The 21,299-nt window shown below is 45.7% G+C and overlaps 1 protein-coding gene across 1 annotated transcript in view; it reads right to left on the minus strand.

The window, feature by feature from the left end:
• The window catches only part of LOC309415054 (CDC42 small effector protein 2-like), a gene marked incomplete at its 5' end in the record, with an annotated part of 75,202 nt that overhangs the window by 14,512 nt on the left and 39,391 nt on the right, over positions 1-21,299 (minus strand). The window contains one exon of the mRNA XM_082012445.1: positions 20,883-20,984. Coding sequence (XP_081868571.1) covers positions 20,883-20,984 — 102 coding nt within the window. The remainder of the gene's footprint in view (positions 1-20,882; positions 20,985-21,299) is intronic.

The raw sequence follows: 21,299 nt of genomic DNA on the forward strand, positions 1-21,299 counted from the left end.
CCAAATGTGGATCCCCACTGGGATCATCAGCAACCCCGAGGAAGACAAAATATGAGGGATTTGAGAACGTTAATCATACAGGGAATAAGGGAAGCGGTTCCCCGAGGGCAAAACATTACTAAAGCATTTAATGAACAACAAGGGAAAGACGAATCTCCAACAGAATGGTTGGAGAGGTTGAGGAAAAACCTACAAATGTATTCTGGAATTGATCCGAATACAGTGGCTGGGACCGCACTCCTTAGAACACAATTTGTAGCTAAATCCTGGGGGGATATAAGAAGGAAATTAGAAAAATTGGAAGATTGGCAAGAAAGAGGATTAGAGGAGTTACTTAGAGAAGCCCAGAAAGTCTATGTTAGGAGGGACGAAGAAAAACAAAAAGCAAAAGCAAAAATTTTTGTAGCAGCAGTAAGGGAAAGTCAGAAAAATAAGACGACTCCTGGAGAGAAAAGGGAAAAAAGAATAGAGCAGACACCCTGGGGACAGCCTTATCGAGAAAGATTTACAATTCCCGTCTGTTACTACTGTAACAAGAGGGGACATGTTCAGAAGAACTGCCGTAAGCGGGAACAAGATGAGAAGATGTTCAAAGACGACTAGGGGTGTCAGGGGCTCTATCTTCTGGGGACTTCAACATCAACAGAGCCCTTGATAAAATTATTAATTGGTCCCCATAAAGAGGAAGTTTTATTTTTAGTGGATACAGGGGCCGAAAAGTCAACCATTCAAAAACTTCCAAAAGGAATAGAAAAAGGGAAGAGTTACATGTCAGTAGTAGGAGCAAAAGGAGAGCCTTTTAAAGTAAATATATTGAAAGATGTAGAAGTAGAAACAGAAAAGAAAATTTGTCTTAATGATTTACTTTTGCTCCCTGAAGCGGAATACAATTTATTAGGAAGGGATTTGATTTTGAAGTTAAACTTGAGCATTCAGAGTCAAGGGGACAAATTGCAGATTAAATTATACACTTTAACACAAGAGGATGAAGAAGCTATTAACCCCTCAGTGTGGTATAAGGAAGGGGAAACTGGAAAGATAAAAATGGACCCCATAAGGGTTCAAATAATAGATCCGCACCGCCCAATTAGAATCAAGCAATACCCTATACCTATGGAGGGTCGAAAAGGATTAAAACATGTAGTTGACAGACTTTTGGAAAAAGGAACCCTAGAACCATGTATGTCACCTCATAACACGCTCATTCTTCCTGTAAAGAAACCGGATGGGTCATACAGGATGGTGCAGGTCTTAAGAGCTGTAAATCAGCGAACAATCACTAAATTCCCTGTGGTGGCAAATCCTTATACTTTATTGAGTCATATATCTCCCAAACATACTTGGTATAGTGTAATAGATTTGAAAGATGCTTTTTGGGCCTGTCCTCTGGATGAGGGATCCAGAGATTATTTTGCCTTTGAGTGGGAGGACCCTGAAAAAAACAACAATTAAGATGGACTGTGTTACCACAAGGGTTTACAGAGTCACCAAATCTATTTGGACAAACTTTAGAAAAAATTCTACAAGATTTCACAATACCTAAGGAGGTAAAATTATTGCAATATGTGGACGATTTATTAGTAGCAGGAGAAACTGAAGAGGGGACCCGAAAAGCCACCATTAAATTGTTAAATTTTCTAGGGGAAAAGGGATTAAAGGTGTCCCGATCAAAGCTACAGTTTGTAGAACAAGAAGTAAAATACTTAGGACATTGGCTGAGTAAGGGAAGGAAGAAGTTAGATCCTGATAGGGTATCTGGGATTCTATCCTTAAGACCCCCACAAACTAAAACAGAAATTAGGCAAATACTGGGATTATTAGGATATTGTAGACCATGGTTTGAAAATTATAGTGATAAAGTAAAATTCTTATATGAAAAATTAACTAATAACCAACTTAAATGGTTTATTGAAGATGATCAGAGATTTGAGGAAGTAAAAAAGGCATTAATACAAGCACCTGTATCGAGCCTCCCAGATCTAGAACTAAGTTACTTGATCCATTAAGCAGAGGATGGCCTGCTTGTCTCCAAGCTTTGGTTGCTACAGCATTATTAATAGAGGAAGTTAGGAAGATTACCTTTAGTTCTCCTTTAAAAGTGTATACCCCACACAATGTCAGAAATGTTTTACAACAAAAAGCGGAAAAATGGTTAACGGACAGCCGAATCCTAAAGTATGAAGCAGTACTAATAGACTCCCCTGACTTAGAACTGAGGGTGACTTCTGCTCAGAGTCCAGCACAATTTTTGTTTGGAGAACTTGTGGAATCAGGACCTCTGAGTCCATCATGGTCAGCTCAGGCTTGTGAGCTGTATGCCCTATGTAGGGCCCTGGAATTATTAAAAGGAAGAAGTGGGACTATATTTACAGATTCTAAATACGCATATGGGGTGGTCCACACCTTTGGAAAAATTTGGGAAGAAAGAGGTTTGATTAATACTTAAGGGAGGAATTTAATACATCAAGAATTAATAGTAAAGATTTTGAAGGCATTAAGAGAACCAAAGGAGATAGCAGTGGTACATGTGAGGGGACACCAAAAGGGATTAGATTACCGAACTAGAGGAAATAACTTAGCAGATAAAGAGTCCCAGGAAGCAGCCTTGAGGGCTAAAGTTGCCAAAATTAATGTAATACAAACAAAGGAGGACACCAGCAAAGAAGAACGAGAGGAAAGAGAGAAGAAGTTTACGCCAGAAGAACAAACAAAATTGGAGAAAATAGGAGCTAAATTAGAACAAGGAAAATGGACACTGCCCGATGGGCGAGAAATGTTGCCAAAAGCCTACACCAGGCGAATATTAGAACGTTTGCATGCGCAAACACATTGGGGTACAAAAGCGTTAAGTGATCATTTTCTTAAACAATTTGGTAGTATTGGAATTTTTGAAATAGCAAAGCAAATTACACAAGGTTGTTTAACCTGTCAAAAGGTAAATAAGACAGTGTTTCGACAAACAGCCACGGGAGGGAGAAAAACAGCTTACAGACCTTTTGAGAAAGTACAAGTCGATTTCACTGAATTGCCTAAGGTAGGGAGGATAAAATATTTATTGATAATAGTAGATCATTTAACACAGTGGGTAGAAGCGTACCCTGTAGCACGAGCTACGGCACAGATGGTGGTAAAAATTTTATTGGAACATTTGATACCTAGATATGGGATAATCCAGTACATTGATTCTGACCAGGGCACACATTTTACTTCTAAAATAATAAAACTATTATGTCAATCATTAGGTATTCAGTGGGAATACCACACTCCGTGGCACCCACAAAGCTCGGGGAAGGTAGAAAGAATGAATCAAACAATAAAACAACAATTGGCTAAATTAATGATTGAGACACAAATGCCCTGGACGAAATGTTTACCATTGGCACTTCTAAACATAAGAACGAAACCATACAGTGAGACTGGATTATCGCCATATGAAATGTTATATGGCATGCCTTATTTTCAAGGAATGCCTCTGGGGAACAATGTAATTGAGGATCATAGTATCCAACAATATATAATTACCATTGGAAAAAGATTAAAAGAATTAAGAGAGATTGGGATGGTGGCCCAAACACCACCTTTAGGATTTGCAATCCATCAGTTAGAACCAGGAGATAAAATTCTGATAAAAACATGGAAATAAGGAAACCTATCTCCCCTCTGGGAAGGACCTTTCCTTGTTTTATTAACTACAGAAACAGCTGTGAGAACTGCTGAAAAAGGATGGACACATGTGTCGCGAGTGAAAGGTCCAGTGAAGGAGTGGAAAGTCACATCTGACTAAATTGCTGTGGGAATTTTATTGTGGCTACTCCTGTAATAGAAACAGGAGTGAAACATGAAATTCCCACAGTTGCTAAAAATCTATTTGTAGAGTCATTGAATATAACTAATTGTTACGTTTGTGGTGGAACAAATCAAGGTGAATGATGGCCATGGGAAGCTATGGAGAGCAATATAAGTAATCCCCAAGTTTGGAAAACAATGGGAAAGGGTAATAGGAAACAACAATGGGTACTCCAAACGAGTATAATCGGAAGGAGTTGTTGGCAAAAGAACAACAGGAAAAAGGAGCTGGAACTAGAATTTGTCCTTTGTGTAGAAGGTGGTGTGTATTTGTAAGATTAGTGTTGCAGGCTAACTGGCAGTTTTCTGTAGCCATAAAGCCTTGCAAATAAAGATGATTGCCAGACCCGGGCAAATGCTCAGGTCTGGACAAACCACTGATCTATCAAAGCTCTGGCCTTCACAAGCAGTGCTCAATTAATTTGGGTACTAAGAAAGCACCCCTTTAAAGGAAGGAAGAGGGCAAGACCGGAGGGGAACTGGTGTTGCGGCTTAAAAAGGGTCTGCCAAGGGCTGCAACCCCTTTGGGCTGTGACCGATGATCACTATGGCCCTGACCGGACCTCTTCTAGTTCTACTTGGGGTGAGTTCCTTGACTCTGACTACGGCAAATAACTGTAGTCAATATTGGAACAAGTCCAGCTGGGGTTTACCCCAGAAAAATGGAAAAACTGAGGACGTTTTCTAATTGTACAGCCCGTACCTGTAATCAACAATAAAACCTAGTTTTTTCCTGTTACCCATTAATTAGGGAGAGCGACTAGGAGTCCAGGTGTATAACGAATGGCCTCCTGAGAGATAAACTTGGAATGGAATCAATCTAGGAGGATTTTGGGGAGATTTTATGGGTGGTGATTGGCTTACTAAAATCGGGATAGTTGTATTGAGGATATGTGGGGGATTGTTACTAGATTAATCTACTCGGTTATACTCAATTGGAAATGAAAACACGAATCAATACTATAAAGAAAAAGATGGGGGATTGTGAAATATGTTCATCTGATTTGTGTGATGAAGTGTAATCTTCTGTACTTTTATGGATTTCTCCTGCACCATAAAAAGGGGTATTTTACAGGAGAAAGTTAAACTACTTTGCTGGTATATCAGCTCAAACCAGTTTGACCACTGACCGCATAGTACTGTGTAAAGAAAGTGCATGCATAAGGTTTGGGGTCATCCTGGGGGCACGCCGAGGAAGATTCGAGAAGACTCTAGCAGGAGAAGAGGGCATGTGCTGAAGAAGACACGCCTGTTTATTAATATGTATTAGAAGACACGCCTATTCATGAATATGTATTAGCGTACAGGATCACGCTGAGGAAGATTCGAGAAGATTCTAGAAGGAGAAGAGGGCATGCGCCGAAGAAGACACGCCTGTTCATGAATATGTATTAATGGACAGGATATAAACCAGGAACAGGAACTGTACCGCGTGCGTCTTGGTGGAGCAGAGACTCCCGGCGCACACAGCGCTGTTTGCTTGCCTCTATTCGCTTAATAAATTGTAAATTTGAATTGGAACCCTGTTTGGGACTAAATCATTTATAACATCTGGACACGCTCCAGCACCTCAGCATCCTTCTTGTAGTGAGGGGCCCAAAAGTGAACACAGTATTCAAGGTGCGGCCTCACCACTGACGAGTACAGGGGCACAATAACTTCCCTACTCCTGCTGGCCACACTATTCCTGATACAGGCCAGGATGCTGTTGGCCTTCTTGGCCACCTGGGTACACTGCCGGCTCATATTCAGCCGGTTGTCAACTAGCATCCCCAGGTCCTTTTCTGCCGGGCAGCTCTCCAGCCACTCCTCCCCAAGCCTGTAGTGTTGCATGGGGTTGTTGTGGCCGAAGTGCAGGACCCTGCACTTGGCCTTATTAAACCTCTGTCGTGGTTTAGCCCCAGCCGGCAACTAAGCACCACGCAGCCGCTCGCTCACTCCCCCTTCCACAGTGGGACGGGGGAGAGAATTAGGAAAAACCTCGTGGGTTGAGATAAACACGGTTTAATAGGACAGAAAGAAAGAAGGGAAGAACAATGATAGTACCAACAAAGGAATGTACAAGAACAAGTGAGGCCCAATACAGCAATTGCTCACCACTCAGTGATCGACAGCCCGTCCCCGAGCAGCGATTTCCACCCCCCGGCCAACTCCAGTTTATGTACTGGGCATGACGTCGTATGGTAGGGAATATCTCTTTGGCCAGTCTGGGTCAGCTGTCCCGGCTGTGTCCCCTCCCAGCTCCCCGTGTACCCCCAGCCTGCTTGCTGGCAGGCCAGCACAAGAAGCTGGACTGTCCTTGACGGCTCAGCAACAACCCAAAACATCAGCACATTATCAACAGTTCCTCATCCCAAATCCAAAACACAGTCTCACACTAGCTTCTGTGAAGAAAACCAGCTCTATCCTGGCTGAAACCAGGACAACCTCATACAGTTGACCTCCGCCCATCGATCCAGCCTGTCCAGATCCCTCTGCAGAGCCCTCCTACCCTCCAGCAGATCAACACTCCCACCCAACTTGGTGTCATCTGCAAACTTACTGAGGCACTCAATCTCCTCATCCAGATCATCAATAAAGATATTGAACAAGACCGGCCCCAGAACCGAGCCCTGGGGAACACCGCTTGTGACCGGCCGCCAGCCGGATTTAACGCCATTCACCACAACTCTCTGGGCTCGGCCATCCAGACAGTTCCTCACCCAGCGAGGAGTAGTCCCATCCAAGCCATGAGCCGCCAGTTTCTCCACGAGAATGCTGTGGGAGACGCTGTCAAAGGCTTTACTAAAGTCCAGGTAGACAACATCCACAGCCTTTCCCTCATCCACTAGGCGGGTCGCCTGGTCATAGAAGGAGATCAGGTTGGTCAAGCAGGACCTGCCTTTCATGAACCCATGCTGGCTGGGCCTGATCCCTTGGTGGTCCTGCAGATGCCCTGTGAGCACTCTCAAGACGAACCGCTCCATAATCTTCCCCGGTACGGAGGTCAGGCTGACAGGCCTGTAGTTCCCAGGATCCTCCTTCCGGCCTTTCTTGTAGATGGGCGTCACATTGGCAAGCCTCCAGTCTTCTGGGACCTCCCCTGTTAACCAGCACTGCTGATAAATGATGGAGAGGGGCTTGGCAAGCTCCTTCGCCAGCTCTCTCAGTACTGTCGGGTGGATCCCATCAGGCCCCATAGACTTGTGGGTGTCCAGGTGGCTTAACAGGTCCTTAACTGCTTCCTCCTGGATTATGGGCTGGTTATTGTGCTCTCCATCCCCATCTTCCAGCTCAGGGGGCTGAATACCCTGTGGATACCTGGACTGGCTATTAAAGACTGAGGCAAAGAAGGCATTAAGTACCTCAACCTTGCCCTCGTCCTTGGAGACAATGTTCCCCGCCATATCCAGTAGGGGATGGAGATTCTCCTTGCCTCTCTTTTTATTGTTAATATATTTGTAGAAGCATTTTTTGTTATCCTTTACAACGGTGGCCAGACTGAGCTCTAGCTGGGCTTTTGCCTTTCTAATTCTGTCCCTGCTTGACCTAACGAGATCCTTGTACTCCTCTTGAGTTGCCTTCCCTTTCTTCCAGAGGTTATAAACTCTCCTCTTTTCCCTGAGTCCCAGCAAAATCTCCCTGTTCATCCAGGCCGGTCGTCTTCCCCGCCAGCTCTTCTTACGGCACATGGGGACTGCCTGCTCCTGCGCCTTTAAGATTTCCTTCTTGAAGACTGTCCAGCCTTCCTGGACCCTTTTGCCCTTCAGGATGATCTCCCAAGGGACTCTCTCAACCAGTGTCCTGAACAGGCAGAAGTCTGCCCTCCGGAAGTCCATGGTAGTGGTTTTGCTGACACCCCTCCTTGCTTCACCAAGAATCGAGAATTCTGTCATTTCATGGTCGCTAAGCCCAAGATGGCCTCCGACCACCACATCTCCTACCAGCCCTTCTCTGTTCCTAAACAGCAGGTCAAGCGAGGCACCTCCCCTGGTAGGCTCACTTACCAGCTATGTCAGGAAGTTATCCTCCACACACTCCAGGAACTTCCTAGACTGTTTCCTCTCTGCTGCGTTATACTTCCAGCAGACATCCGGTAACTTGAAGTCCCCTACAAGAACAAGGGCTAGCAATTGTGAGACTTCTGCCAGTCGCTTGTAGAATGCTTCGTCTGCCTCTTCGTCCTGGTTGGGTGGTCTATAACAGACTCCCAGCAGGATATCTGCCTCATTGGCCTTCCCCCTCATCCTTACCCATAAGCACTCTACTTGGTCTTCACAATCATTGATTTCTATACAATCGAAACACTCCCTAACATACAGAGCCACCCCACCACCTCTCCTTCCATGCCTATCCCTTCTGAAGAGCTTATAGCCATCCATTGCAGCCCTCCAGTCATGAGAGTCATCCCACCATGTTTCTGTGATGGCAACTCAGTCATAGCTGTCCCGCTGCACAATGGCTTCCAGCTCCTCCTGTTTGCTGCCCATGCTGCGTGCATTGGTGTAGATGCACTTGAGCTGGGCTATCGATTTCACCCCCAACATCGGCATGCCACCCCTAAGCTCATGTCTAGTGAGTCTGGTTTTATCCCCTTCCCCCTTCAAATCTAGTTTAAAGCCCTCTCAACGAGGCCTGCCAACTCCTAAGCTAGAATCCTTTTCCCCCTTGGAGATAGCTGTACTCCATCTGCTGCCAGCAGGCCCAGTGCCGTGTAAACCGCCCCATAGTCAAAAGACCCCAAACCCTGCCAACGGCACCAGCCTCTGAGCCACAAAATAGAAATACTTAGAAATAAAATACTTCGAATATCTCTATTAAGTTATAACCATTTTAGCAGATTTTAATTTCAGGTCCTAATATTAGACATTTTCTACTTCCAAACTCTTTGGCACATGCATTAAAGACATGCACTAAAAAAAAAAAAAAAAGATGTGAAAACATGAATGTAAATGCTTCTAAAAGGAGAGCATTGTCAAATTCTAGGATGGCTCCTCCATCCCAGGAACTGGTACTGTTTTTTGAGAATTTAACTTCTGTATACCTATTATCCAGCTGTGCTTTCCTATTCCTTTCAGTGTTCCCCCCTGCCACTGAAGGGATTGAGGAAAACACTACCTGTGCTCCTGCTCCATCCAGTCCAGTCTCCAGGGACTTCATCTGACTGCCGTGAGTTCTCAAATATCATGGAGAGTGGCTTGGCAACTACATCAGCCAATTCCCTCAGGACTCTGGGATGCATCTCATCAGGTCCCATAGACTTCAGGGAACTGTAAGTTCAGGTTCCTCAGGTGGTCCCGAACCTGATCTTCTCTTACAGTGGGAGGCACTTTGCTCCTCCAGTCCCCATCTTACAGTCCATTCCCTTGAGAGGTGTGGGAAGAGAGACTGCCAGTGAAGACTGAGGCAAGGAATTTCACAGAATCACAGAATCACTAAGGTTGGAAAGGACCTTCAAGATCATCACGTCCAACCATTAATCCAGCGCCACCATGTTCCCTAAAGTGGGTTTTGCTAAAAGTGGGTTTCCCTAAAAGGGGTTTTGCTGACCCCTCTCCTTACTTCGCTCACAACTGAGAATTCTATCATGTCGTGATCGCTAAGCCCAAGACGGCCTCTGACCACCACATCTCTCACCAGTCCTTCTCTGTTTGTAAACAGCAGGTCCAGCAAGGCACCTCCCCTGGTGGATTCACTCACCAGCTGTGTCAGGAAGTTATCTTCCACACACTCCAGGAACCTCCTAGACTGTTTCCTCTATGCCGTGTTATACTTCCAGCAGACGTCCGGTAGATTGAAGTCCCCCACAAGAACAAGGGCCAGAGAATGCGAGACTTCTGCCAGTCGCTTATAGAATGTCTCATTTGTCTCGTCATCCTGGTTGGGTGGTCTGTAACAGACCCCCAGCAAGATATCTGCTAATTTGTTGAGTACCTCAGCCTTCTCCTCATCCATTGTTGCCAGTATGCCAGTCTTCCTCGTTAAGGGGGGTACGCTTTCTTTGACATTCCTTTTCTGGCTGACATACCTGTAGAAGCCCTTCTTATTATTCTTTGCATCCCTTGCCAAGGGATGGCTCCAGCCACGCCTTGGCCTTCCGGATCCCATCCCTACATAACCGGGCAGCATCCCTGTACTCTTCCCCGGATACCTGTCCCTGCTTCCACTGCCTGTGCATTTCCTTCTTGCCCTTTAGTTTGCCCAGCAGGTCTCGACTCAGTCATGCTGATCTCTTGCCTTCCTTTCCTGTTTTCTTACACCTGGGGGTCGAGAGCTCTTGCGCTATATAGAAAGTGTCCTTAAAGATCTGCCACCTCTGTTCTGCTCCCTTGTCCCTGAGGGCAGTTTCCCAGGTGTCCTCTTGACTAACTCCCTGAAGAGCTGGAAGTTTACTTTCCTAAGATTCAGGGTTCTGAGTTTACTCTTCACCTGCCCCATATCCCTCAGGACTGTTGTCGTGGTTTAACCCCAGCCAGCAACTAAGCACCACACAGCCACTCGCTCACTCCCCCATGGTGGGACGGGGGAGAGAATTGGAAGGGTAAGGTAAAAGTGAGGAAACTCATGGTTTGAGATAAAGGCAGTTTAATAGGTAAAGCAAAAGCTGTGCACGCAAGCAAAGCAAAACAGGGAATTCATTCACCACTTCCCATCAGCAGGCAGGTGTTCAGCCATCTCCAGGAAAGCAGGGCTCCATCACGTGTAATGGTTTCTTGGGAAGACAGACTCCATAACTCTGAACGTCCCTCCACCCCTTCCTTCTTCTTCACCCCAACTTTATATACCAAGCATGATGTCATATGGTACGGAATATCAATTTGGTCAGCCTAGGTCAGCTGTCCCAGCTGTGTCCCCTCCCAGCTTCCCATGCACCCCCAGCCTTCTCACTGTCAGGCCAGCATGAGAAGCTGGACTGTCCTTGACTACTTAGCAACAACTGAAAACATCAGCATGTTATCAACATTTTCTCACCCCAAATCCAAAACACAGTCTCACACTAGCTTCTATGAAGAAAATTGACTCTATCCTGGCTGAAACCAGGACAACTGTGAACTCCATCAGTGCATGATCACTGCAGCCTAAGCTGCCTCCAGTCTTGACATCACCAATTAGCTCACTTGCGCTGGTGACCAACAGGTCTAGTATCACATCCCCTCTGGTAGAGTTGTCTATTACCTGGCTTAGGAAGTTATCCTCCATGCACTCTAGGAGTCTCCTGGATTGCCTACAGCTCGCCGTGCTACTTTTCCATCAGATATCAGGGTGGTTGAAGTCCCCCAGCAGGACGAGAGTCTGCAAGCACGATCCCTTCTGTAGCTGGAGTAAGAAGGCTTCGTCAATAGATTTCCCTTGATCAAGCGGCCTGTAGTAGACACCAACCACAAGGTTCCCTCTGTTGCCTCGGTCCCTGATTCTTACCCATAAGCTTTCAAGCTGCTCATGGCTATTCTTCAGAGACAGCTCTTCACACTCTATCCATTTCTTGATGTAGAGGGCAACACCTCCACCCCTCCTTCCTTGCCTGTCCCTTCTGAACAGCCTGTATCCATTGATAGCTGCACTCCAGTCGTGGGATTCGTTCCACCAAGTTTCAGTAATGGCAACTAGGTCGTAGCTTTCCAGCTGCATGGTGACTTCCAGCTCCTTCTGTTTGTTGCCCATGCTGCGTGCATTGGTGTAGAGACACTTCAGCTGGGCTATCGGCCATGTTACCTTCTTAGAGGAACATCCCTTAATTCCTTTGAGGTCTTTCATTGGTGTTTCCCTGTTGGCTCCTATTACTTTGGGAGCCCCTGGCTCATCTCTGTAAGACTTCAAGTGTGCTGCAGTGTAGCCAGCACATCTCAGAGCAACAGGCTGAGGGCCCTCACTAGCCCCCCGTCCCTCTAACCTTGGCATGTCATCCCACAGCTTGTCATGGGTAAGCCTGATATTATCCCCCTCCCCCTTCAAGTCTAGGTTAAAGCTCTGTCAATGAGCCCTGCTAGCTTGTGAGTAAAGACCCTCTTCGCACTTTGAGAAAGGTGAATCCCATGTGACGCCAGCAAGTCAGGTGCTGTGTAGGCCATCCCATTATCAATAAGCCCAAAATTGTGGTGGTGACACCAGCCATGGAGACATGTATTAATAGATTGGGCCCATCTGTTTCTTCTGCAACTGGAAGGAGAGAGGAAAAAATAACCGATGTACCGGATTCCCTTACCAATTGTCCCAAGGCCCTGAGGTCTCTTTTGATCACCCTTGGACTATGCGTTGTGGCTTCATTGCCGCCCAGATGGAAGATGATTAATGGGTAATAGTCCGAGGGCCGTACCAAGCTAGGAAGTTTCCTAGCGATGTCTTTAACCCGGGCCCCAGGGATGCAGCAGGCTTCCCTAAGAGGAGGGTCTGTCCAGCATCTTGGACCCTCTGTTCCCCTCAGAAGGGAGTCGCCTACAACCATAACCTGTCTTCTTCTTCATGGAGGTGGTTGTGGTACAACGGTAGACCTTTCTGACCTTGGCAACACCTCTGGTGTGGATGGACCATCATCCACACCATCCATGGACTGGCCTTCTACATACAGAGCCTCATACCTGTTGTACAGAGGCACCTGGGGAGGCGAGGCGGGTAAGGAGGGGGTTCGCCTACTGCCCCATATGCATGTTTGTGTTAGCAAGTAAAGAAGTATCAGTCTAAAATACGGAGGCTGTTGCACCTAAAATAAACTCCAGCAAATATAAGCTTGACCGCATTAGTAGTTTAGTGGCCATCTTCTGTATGAAAATTTATGTAGTATACATACAATGTCAAAAACACTGAACAAAAAGAAGGTCTAACAAACAGAATTGTGGGCTGACAAGGTGGCACTCTTTCTGAAGCATCCTCCTTTTTAGGCAGTCTAAACTACAAGAACAAGCACAATGAAATGCTTTTTTTTTTCTTCAAAGATACCATTGCCTTCCCTATGATGATACATAATAACAAAGGTTCTTTTCTGGTTTACGTCTAATTTAGGTAGGACAATCATTCAAGAATTTTGGAAGGGAGCACACCAGTTAAAGATTATACAGTCTGTTGTTTTGCATATCTAGCTGATTAATTTCTTCCCTCCCCTTTAAAATCAGGTAATAATATGGTCCTTGAGAGAGTAAACAAGAGAAAAACTAAGAAAAGAATGGAATACATGAAATCAAAGGTTAAATTAAGGATTATGAAGCAGAAAAGGTAAAGTGAGAGACTTTACCATGGAATACAAAGATCAAATAGAAAGAAGGTGATGGGAATGAGAAGGGAACAGCGCACAGAGGGTTCCTACTGTATAATTTTACCTTTGACAAAATAGCAAGGTTGTCTACAGACAAGGCAAACAAAACCAAAATATTTCAGCAGTCAGAAAACTACTGTACTCAGAAGCATGAGGATATATAATAAAGAACAATGCTGATGAAAAAGGTGCAGAGCAGATACTGAATTTATTCCCAAATTTATATGGGAAAAAGCTAATGAAATTGCAGGAGGTCTTCCTAAGGTATTCAGAAGAGAGAAGGCAGAAATTAGTTCACAAAGTAGTATAACATCCATATTATAAAGGAAGTTAAGCAACAGAAAAACACATGAAGAGAAGACTGATCTTGGAATTTACACTGTCAAGAATTAACACAGAGAATGGATGAAATTTTACTGCAGTGAGTCATCAAGGAAGAGGTGGGAAAATAGGCAAATGTGAAAAAGTAGAAATGCGTGATTCTAAAAAGAGAGAGAAAAGGATTACTTTTTGCATACTGTCTCTTATCTGGGATGAGAAAAATCACTCTATTCATTGATGCAGCACACCATGCAAAAGAAAAAAAGAGAAAGAGATACAACCAGTTATGAGTGTTAAAATGAAAGAAAAAGTCCATGTAGGGAGACAATGATCAGCAGCAAACATCTAAAAAGCAAAAAGCTACGCATTTTTAAATTTTTAAGAACACCACTCATTTCATTATTTCAACTTACATATAGTTTTAAATATTAATGTAATATATTGCATTACATAGATAATTAGTTTTAATTTTATCAAGCTGAAACTGTGCTTGTCTAGTTAACTTGCCCATGGACTAAGAAAGTGATATCTGTGTGTATATATTAAAAGACAGGAAGAGTAATACTGAATAATTGGAATGTATTGAAAAGTACAGGACCTGGGCATGACGTAATGGTCTGGAATAAGGGGTGGATACTGTCCTGGTTTCAGCCAGGATAGAGCTGGTTTTCTTCACAGAAGCTAGTGTGAGACTGTGTTTTGGATTTGGGATGAGAAACTGTTGATAATGTGCTGATGTTTTGGGTTGTTGCTGAGCAGTCAAGGACAGTCCAGCTTCTCGTGCTGGCCTGCCAGCAAGGAGGTTGGGGGTGCACGGGGAGCTGGGAGGGGACACAGCCGGGACAGCTGACCCAGGCTGGCCAAAGAGATATTCCCTACCATCCGACGTCATGCCCAGTACATAAACTGGAGTTGGCCGGGGGGCGGAAATTGCTGCTCGGGGACGGGCTGTCGATCGCCGGGTGGTGAGCAATTACTGTATTGGGCCTCACTTGTTCTTGTACATTCCTTTGTTGGTACTATCATTGTTGTTCCCTTCTTTCTTTCTGTCCTATTAAACCGTGTTTATCTCAACCCACAAGGTTTTTTTCCTAATTCTCTCCCCCACCCTACTGTGGGAGGGGGAGTGAGCGAGCGGCTGCGTGGTGCTTAGTTGCCAGCTGGGGCTAAACCACGACACTTGCTTACAGAATCACAGAATCATTAAGGTTGGAAAAGACTTCAAGATCATCAAGTCCAACCGTTAACCCAACGCCACCATGCCCCATAAACCATGTCCTGAAGCGCCACATCCACACGTTTTTTGAATACTTCCAGAGATGGCGACTCCACCACCTCCCTGGGCATCCTGTTCCAATGCTTGACCACTCAGTGAAGAAATTTTTCCTAATATCCAGTCTAAACCTCCCCTGGCGCAACTTGAGGCCATTTCCTCTCATGCTATCAGTAGTTACTTGGGAGAAGAGACCAACATCCACGTCGCCACAACCCCGCTGCTCCTCATAAGTCTTGTGCTCCAGACCCCTCACCAGCTTCGTTGCCCTTCTTTGGACACGCTCAAGCACCTCAGCATCCTTCTTGTAGTGAGGGGCCCAAAACTGAACACAGTATTCAAGGTGCGGCCTCACCAGTGCCGAGTACAGGGGCATGATCTCTTCCCTTCTCCTGCTGGCCACACTATTTCTGATACAGGCCAGGACGCTGTTGGCCTTCTTGGCCACCTGGGCACACTGCCGGCTCATATTCAGCCGGCTGTCAACCAGTACCCCCAAGTCCTTTTCCGCTGGGCAGCTCTCCAGCCACTCCTCCCCAAGCCTGTAGCGTTGCATGGGGTTGTTGTGACCCAAGTGCAGGACCCGGCACTTGGCCTTATTAAACCTCATACAGTTGACCTCTGCCCATCGATCCAGCCTGTCCAGATCCCTCTGCAGAGCCCTCCTACCCTCCAGCAGATCAACACTCCCACCCAACTTGGTGTCATCTGCAAACTTACTGAGGGAGCACTCGATCCCCTCATCCAGGTCATCGATAAAGATATTGAACAAGACCGGCCCCAGAACTGAGCCCTGGGGAACACTGCTTGTGACAGATGTTTTACTACAAATTACTTCCAATCCATAATGATTCTTCAGGGAAAACTTGGTACTTTGTTTGCCATGTTTGATTTCCCGGCTTTGCCCTTCCCCAGTGACTCCTGAGTTACGAAAGTATTTTTTTGATTGTGATCAAACTAGTTTCTAGAAAGCTACAAATGACCTCACTTGCCTACATTAAAACTGACCTTTTTTTTACAGCTCTGTTCTTTATTCTAATACCCCTGAGAGAAGTCTGTCTTCCCCTTTGCTAAAAACCGCCATAGAGAAACAATTTTTTTCCTTTAAAGGGAATTATTAAGGTCAAGAAGTATTATTCATCATCTGTATGCCACCCTTTTCTTAGATCGTGTATTACTGACCATAAAAATATATTGACATTTCACAGAAAATACAAAGTAGTACAGAATAAATCTATTCTCATAAGGTCACTTTCAATACCTCTTTTAGTGTATTGGGTATATGTGGTAAGGTTTTGGTAGCCAGGGGGGCTGCAGGGGTGGCCTCTGTGAGAAGGGGTCACCCCTGCAGGGTGGGGGGGCTGTCTTGTGCCAGATACAGCCAGTTCCAGCAAAAGCCCCACTGCAGGACAAAACTGAGCCCATGAACAAAGATGGTGACACCTCTGTGAAGACATATTTAAGAAAGGGCAAAACCGCTGGAGAGAGAGGAGGAGGGAACAAGAGTCAGAAAGAACAGAGGGAACACCAAGGTCAGAGAAGGAGGAGGTGCTCCAGGCACCAGAGCAGATACTCCCTGCAGCCTCTGGAGGACCCTCAACTTCAAGGAGTTAGTCAATAGGGCCCCTGGGAAACTGCCCTCAGGGACAAGGGAGCAGAACAGAGGTGGCAGATCTTTAAGGACACTTTCTATATAGCGCAAGAGCTCTCGACCCCCAGGTGTAAGAAAACAGGAAAGGAAGGCAAGAGACCAGCATGACTGAGTCGAGATCTGCTGGGCAAACTAAAGGGCAAGAAGGAAATGCACAGGCAGTGGAAGCAGGGACAGGTATCCTGGGAAGAGTACAGGGATGCTGCCCGGTTATGTAGGGATGGGGTCAGGAAGGCAAGGTGTGGCTGGAGCTGAACTTGGCAAGAGATGCAAAGAATAATAACAAGGGCTTCTACAGGTATGTCAGCCAGAAAAGGAAGGTCAAAGAAAGCGTACCCACCTTGATGAACAAGACTGGGACCACCTGAGGAACCTGAACATACATAAGTCTATGGGACCTGATGAGATGCACCCCAGAGTCCTGAGGGAATTTGCTGATGTAGTTGCCAAGCCACTCTCCATGATATTTGAGAAGTCATGGCAGTCCGATGAAGTCCCTGGTGACTGGAAAAAGGGAAACATTGCACCCATTTTTAAAAAGGGTCAAAAGTAGGACCCTGGGAAATACCGACCTGTCAGCCTCACCTCTGTGTCTGAGAAGATCATGGAACAGATCCTCCTAGAAGCTATGCTAAGGCACATGGAGGCCAGGGAGGTGATTTGAGACAGCCAGCATGGCTTCACCAAAGGCAGGTCCTGCCTGACCAACCTAGTGGCCTTCTATGATGGAGTGAACACATCAGTGGACAAGGGAAGAGCTATGGATGTCATCTATCTGGACTTCTGTAAGGCCTTTGACACAGTCCCCCACAACATCCTTCTCTCTAAATTGGAGAGAGATGGATTTGATGGGTGGGCTGTTGGGTGGATGAGGAATTGGTTGGATGGTCGCACCCAGAGGGTAGTGGTCAACAGTTCAATGCCCAGATGGAGATCGGTGATGAGTGGTGTCCCTCAGGGGTCTATATTGGGACAAATACTCTTTAATATCTTCATCAATGACATAGTAGGATCGAGTGTACCCGCAGCAAGTTTGCAGATGACACCAAGCTGAGTGGTGCAGCTGACACGCTTGAGGGACGGGATGCCATCCAGGAGGAGCTGGACAAGCTTGAGGAATTGGCCTGTGTGAACCTCCTGTGGTTCATCAAGGCCAAGTGCAGGGTCCTGCACCTAGGTTGGGGCAACCCTCTATCAATACAGGCTGGGGGATGAAGGGATTGAGAGCAGCCCTGCCAAGAAGGACTTGGGGGTACTGGTGGAGGAAAAGCTGGACATGAGCCGGCAATGTGCGCTTGCAGCTCAGGAAGCCAACGATATCCTGGGCTGCATCAAAAGAAATGTGGCCAGCAAGTCGAGGGAGATGATTCTGCCCCTCTACTCCTCTCTGGTGAGACCCCACCTGGAGTCCTGCATCCAGCTCTGGAGCACTCGGCACAGGAAAGACATGGACCTGTTGGAGGGGTTCCAGAGGAGGGCCACAGAAATGATCAAAGGGATGGAACACCATCTCCTATGAAGAAAGGCTGAGAGAGTTGGGGTTGTTCAGCCTGGAGAAGAGAAGACTCTGGGGAGACCTTATTGCAGCCTTCCAGTACTTAAAGGGGCCTTATAAGAAAGATGGGGACAGACTTTTTAGCAGGGCCTGTTGCGATAGGACAAGGGGTAATGGTTTTAAACTAAAGAAAGAGGGCAGATTTAGACTAGATATAGGGAAGAAATTTTTTACATTGAGCGTGGTGAAACACTGGCACAGGTTGCCCAGAGAGGTGGTAGATGCCCCATCCCTGGAAACATTCAAGGTCAGGTTGGATGGGGCTCTGAGCAACCTGATCTAGTTGAAGATGTCCCTGCTCATTGCAGGGGGTTTGGACTAGATGACCTTTAAAGGTCTCTTCCAACCCGAACTGTTCTATGATTCTATGACCCACACTGAAAAGGTGGATATTCCTGAAGGACTGCAGCCTGTGGAGAACCCATGCCCAAATAGAGCTTTAAACTAGACTCAGCAGGGGAAGGGGATGGAGTTCTGAGCAACAGAGAAGAGCCAGAGGCTGCTGCTGCGTTAGGACCCAACAGGGGAACACCTGAGAAATGCTGCAAAGGAATTGGGGCTTGATCCTCCAAAAAGGTGACATGGTTGACAGCCCAACTGAAGTGCCTCTATACCAATGCACGCAGCATGGGTAACAAACAGGAGGAGTTGGAAGGCACTGTGCAGCTGGTGAGCTATGGCCTAATCCCTATCACTAAAACTTGGTGGGATGAGTCACACATCTGGAATGCTGTAGTTGATGGCTATAAACAGTTCAGAAGGGACAGGCAAGGAAGGAGGACTGGGGGGTTTGCCCTCTATAATAAAAGAATGGATTGACTACACAGAGCTGTCTAAAAAATAGCAACGAACAGTTTGAGAGCTTATGGGTGAAAATTAGGGGCCAAGACAACAAGGTAAACCTCGTGGATGGTGTCCATCCACGGATAGGCCACCCGATGAAGGGGAGGATGTTGACAAAGCATTCTTACTTCAACTACAGGAAGTACCACGCTCGCAGGTGCTGATCCTACTCAGGGACTCCAGCCACGCTGACATCTGCTGGAAAAGCAGCACAGCAAGCAGTACGCGGTCCAGGAGACTCTGAGTGTGTTGAGGATAACTTTTTAGTCCAGGTGATAGACAGTCCAACCAGAGAAGCCTTACTGGACCTGTTGCTCACCAACACAGATGAACTAATTGGAGAGGTCAAGATTGGTGTCAGCCTGGGCTGCAGTGATCATGCCCTTGGTGGAACTCATGATCTCGAGGGATATGGGCCAGGTGAAGAGTAGAGTCAAGACCTGAATTTTAGGAGAGTGAATTTTAGGAGGTGTTGAAAGAACTAGCGGATGGGACTCCCTGGGAAACTGCTCTCGGGGATAAAGGAGCAGAAGGGAGCTGGCAGCTCTTTAGGGACGTTTTTCCATAGATCACAAGAGCTCTTGATTCCCATGCATAAGAAATCAGGCAAGGAAGGCAGGAGACCAGCATGGCTGAGTAAGGACCTTCTGGTCAAGCTGAAGTGCGAGAAGGAAATGCATAGGCAGCGGAAGCAGGGACATGCATCCTTTGAAGAATATAGGGATGCTGCCCAATGGTGTAGGGATGGGATCAGGAAAGCTGAGGCAGAGCTGGAGCTGAATTTGGCAAGGGGTGTGAAGAATCATAAGAAGGACTTCTACAGGTGCGTCGGTCAGAAAAGGAAGACTAAAGAAAACGTACGCCACCCCCACCCCCCTCTGATAAAGAAGACAAGAGATGTAGTTACAACTGACATGGAGAAGGCTGAGGTACTCAACGATTTTTTTCCCTCTGTTTTCACTGTCAATCACTGTTCCCACATCTCTCAAGTCCCCGAACCTCAAGGCAGGGACTGGGGGAACAAAGTCCCTCCCATCATAGGAAACGATGCGGTTCGAGACCACCTGAGGAACCTGAACATACACAAGTCCATGGTACCCAGGATCCTGAGGGAACTGGCAGATGTAGTTGCTAAGCCACTCTCCATCATATTTGAAAAGTCATGGCAGTCAAGCAAAGTCACCAGTGACTGGAGAAAAGGGAATATCACATCTATTTTTAAAAAGGCGGACCCTGGGAACAACTGACCAGTCAGCCTCACCTCCATGCCCAGTAAGATCATGGAACAGATCCTCTTGGAAGCTATGACGAAGCATATGGAAGACAGCAAGGTGACTGGAGACAGCCAGCATGGTTTCACCAAGAGAAAATCGTGCCTGACTACTCTAGCGGCCTTCTATGATGAAGTGACTGCATCAGTGGACAAGGGAAGAGCAACTGATGCCCTCTATCTGGACTTCTGTAAGGCCTTTGTTATGGGTCCTCCACAACATTCTTGCCTCTAAATTGGAGAGAGATGGATCTGATGGACGGACTATTAGATGCATAAGGAATTGGCTGGATGGCCTCTGTTTTTCACTTTCAAAGATATAAAAATACTTATAGTTCCTATCATGTACAGGAAGCCAAAACCCACCATTTGTGATATCAGCGTTGCTTGGTCTGGAAATAATTCACATCGCAAATAGTGAGAACCTCAATAAGTACACACAAGAACAATATTTGCATGAACCGTAAACTAAGGAAAGTTACAGAGTTTTATATAAACAACATTTTAAAAAATACTTAAGAAATCTGAGCAGAATTATAAGATACTTTAAAAGGATTTTTTCTGAAATACTCTAGTATATTTAAAAATATACCTCTATTTTAGTTGATACATGTTAATGGAATAAATTTAAGAAGTACTCTACATATACCTTGTACAATTTATAAAAAATGTACTTTGTATTGTCAATAAATGTAGGGATTTTTATTTTGATATTCCATAACCTTGAATGCATGTGGTTAAGGCTTGGAATTAAGACACTAGCAAGTTGTTTTTCAGCTTTACAGAAACTCTTATAACTCAGTTGAGAACCACTCCTTCAAGTAATTGCTTCAGCCACAACAGTCATGTTCCCATATTGTATCAAAGATGAAATATTCTTCATCCACTCATGCTTACCGAGTTCATTCCACTGAATAGGTCTCCTGATCCTACATGAGCTGTGTGAACAAAGTTTGTTGGCTCCCCAATCATGCTTCGGTCAATCTGCCGTTGTCTCTTCTGAAAGGCAGGTAACGAAACCATCTGATTGAGATTCATTTATAAAAACAATGTTTGACATCCATGTAGAATTGAACTGTCCATAGATTATTTCATACACCATAGGATATTTTCATAGGAGTTAAAAGGCAGAGTCCAACGTGCTTTGTTTTTACTTGGAGGATCTATAGCAGATTTATAGACCAGCACTGATATCACTCCTAACATTTAAACCAACCAAACATTCATAAATAACCTTACTAGATTTCACAGTAACAATATCTGTCACATTCCACATGGTGACTTCTGTCTATATATGTCTTTAAACATGATAGG

This window comes from Phaethon aethereus (genome assembly GCF_964289735.1).
Source record: "Phaethon aethereus genome assembly, chromosome: W".
In the NCBI taxonomy this organism is placed as follows: domain Eukaryota; kingdom Metazoa; phylum Chordata; class Aves; order Phaethontiformes; family Phaethontidae; genus Phaethon; species Phaethon aethereus.